Source organism: Fomitiporia mediterranea, assembly GCF_000271605.1.
Source record: "Fomitiporia mediterranea MF3/22 unplaced genomic scaffold FOMMEscaffold_1050, whole genome shotgun sequence".
Lineage (NCBI taxonomy): Eukaryota > Fungi > Basidiomycota > Agaricomycetes > Hymenochaetales > Hymenochaetaceae > Fomitiporia > Fomitiporia mediterranea.
The window spans coordinates 119-2,379 of record NW_006761435.1 but is presented as its reverse complement, the minus strand read 5'-3'; the positions used below and the strand labels follow the sequence as shown (position 1 = coordinate 2,379).

Below are 2,261 nucleotides of genomic sequence, written 5' to 3'. Positions count from 1 at the left end.
CCTTGCAGTTACGAATGCCTTCGAAGGCACTGTATTCGTTAATGCGAACTTTTCCGCACAAATGACGGCCACGGATTACGTTACGCAGCTCTTCCCTCTGTTCAATCAAGCGCAGATTGAGGAAACAGTGCAGCAGTATACGAATATCGGACTGAACACCGTCAACGATCAAGCAATTGCGATTATGGGAGAATGTAAGCTCGGTGTTTGATGTGGACACCACCATTGTTAACCTGTAGTAGCTATCTTCATTTGTCCGACGTATCGCTTACTTTCGGCATTCCCTGGGCGTTCTCATAAGGTAATTCATTCGCTTCATCGACTTACCTCGGGTCTAGAACATTTCTGTAGGGCTTATTTGCTGTGCCACCGGGCGAGCACGGCAATGATGTAGCCTACTACTTCCCTGGAACCATGTGAGCACATTTTACCTTCGTCGGTTGGTCATATACAATGTCTGATGATTATTCTTTGCGTAGTGGCCCGCCGTTCAAAAATCCTCAGTTCTCTGCTTCTTTTTCAGGCTCGTTCCTCGGATTCGTCAAATTTGGGGACCCTAATATACACCCTGTTAACAATGATATCACTCCGGCCTGGAAAACGTTTAGTCAAGGAAACACGGAAATGCTCTTCAACAGGACTGAAGACTTCCAGCCGGATATTCGGCCCTTCACGACTGATCCGGCATTGTTGGAGCGATGCGAGTCAGTGCAAATACTTTTTTTCACTGGCTCTATAGATCGTTTAGGTTACTAATTGCTCCGCTGGGTTACAGATTCTGGAAGAGTGTTGCGCCCTCGGTTCCACAGTGATTCCTTGTGAATGATTCAAGTTTCCACTGGTTCGTCTGATATCCAGAGGGAAAAGCATTTTCTTGTCTAGTCAATAGCTTGAAAGAAAAATACTTTACACATATTGTGTCTCTAAAACTCGGACAGCAAGAGCTCGGCTGAGAACCTCCTTCATAATGGGCCTCCAGCGAAAAGAATGCCTTAGGCATTAAATTGCAACAGAACGATGAAAAGACACGGAGTGAATAATAATGTTGAAGATTGATCACATATCCGATAGTCCTTGATATAATTTGTCTGCAAAATTTGAAACTCAAAACGAAAAAATCAGCATAACTCGATGCCTGTCATGGTGTTGACAGAGGAACAATCTAAGACTCTGTTATCTTCAACTAGCTTTACTTGAAGGGAATAAAGTTCTGTTTTGCTTGTTAGAGAAAAGTAGCTGCATATGACATGCAATTACATTTACTTTTATTTTTTACTTTCGTATACTGCTTGACGACAAACACCATTTCCTTGGATTTGTGATGATCATATATATGAATGAACCGTCTGGATACGTTTTACAGTTGGCTTCTACATGTAAATGACTGTCTGCTGGTTCTATCAAGAACCCGGCCCAATCAATTTTTACTTCTAATTCAAGTGTTCGAGGCTAAATAGTGTACATAACCTGATGTCTCGCAGCTACAGTTTTCTGTCGCAATTCATTCGTTTGTTATTTTCACTTTACCATTGTGGTCTAATATCTTTAAATCACACTGTGTCTTTGGCCATGTTTCATTCGGGAGAGCTATGATTGTTTAGTGTTCCCATGATCGAAAACGACCTGAACTGCAGGCGGAAAAAGTGAACATTCTTTGAAGAACCATACAAGGTCCTTCATTAGCAATGACCGGAGGCGCAGGGAATCAAGTTGTAAGTGATATATTCCAGGTGATATATTAAGGACGTACACGTGGGTCTGTTGTTATGTGGATTTTAGCTTCTAAACTCGGCGACGATCTCTCAGGCCTAGTAGTGGACAGAATCCGGCATTTCCGTTAGATGGTGACTAAATGCAGAATTCTCTTGAGAAATCTATCGTCCAAGGAGATACAATAGTCACTTTGTATTTATTGTGCGTCTTTGTGGCAGAGGCTGACATGGCACAGGATGGTGTCTTTCGCTACAGTCCACTAGTGATACGCAAGGTCGGGTCAGGTCGGGTCAGGAGGGTTTTTAGTCTGACCCATGACCTGACCCAGGTCAGAATTTTCCAAAAATCCTGACCTGTGACCTGACCTTGTCTGACCCAGCTGGGTCAGGTCAAAGTGGGTCAGGTCAGGTCAGGTCAGGGGTCAACCTGGGTCAATGTGTACTTATACTAGTCTCTTGCTACAGATTTTCTTATGCAGCCCTTGTTGTAGACAGAGACTATTACTATCTGAGTTAATAGGTTTGTTAATAAGCTCAGTTATTGTAGGA

General features: G+C 43.0%; 1 protein-coding gene across 1 annotated transcript; it reads left to right on the top strand.

Moving 5' to 3' along the window:
- Positions 1-756, top strand: FOMMEDRAFT_100018 (uncharacterized protein; the record flags this gene model as incomplete). The annotated part of the gene is made up of 4 exons (XM_007272337.1): positions 1-194; positions 243-301; positions 352-416; positions 480-756. Coding segments are annotated over 4 exons (595 nt in total), but the record flags the coding sequence as incomplete, so codon positions are not given.
- Positions 757-2,261: the final 1,505 nt, after the last annotated feature.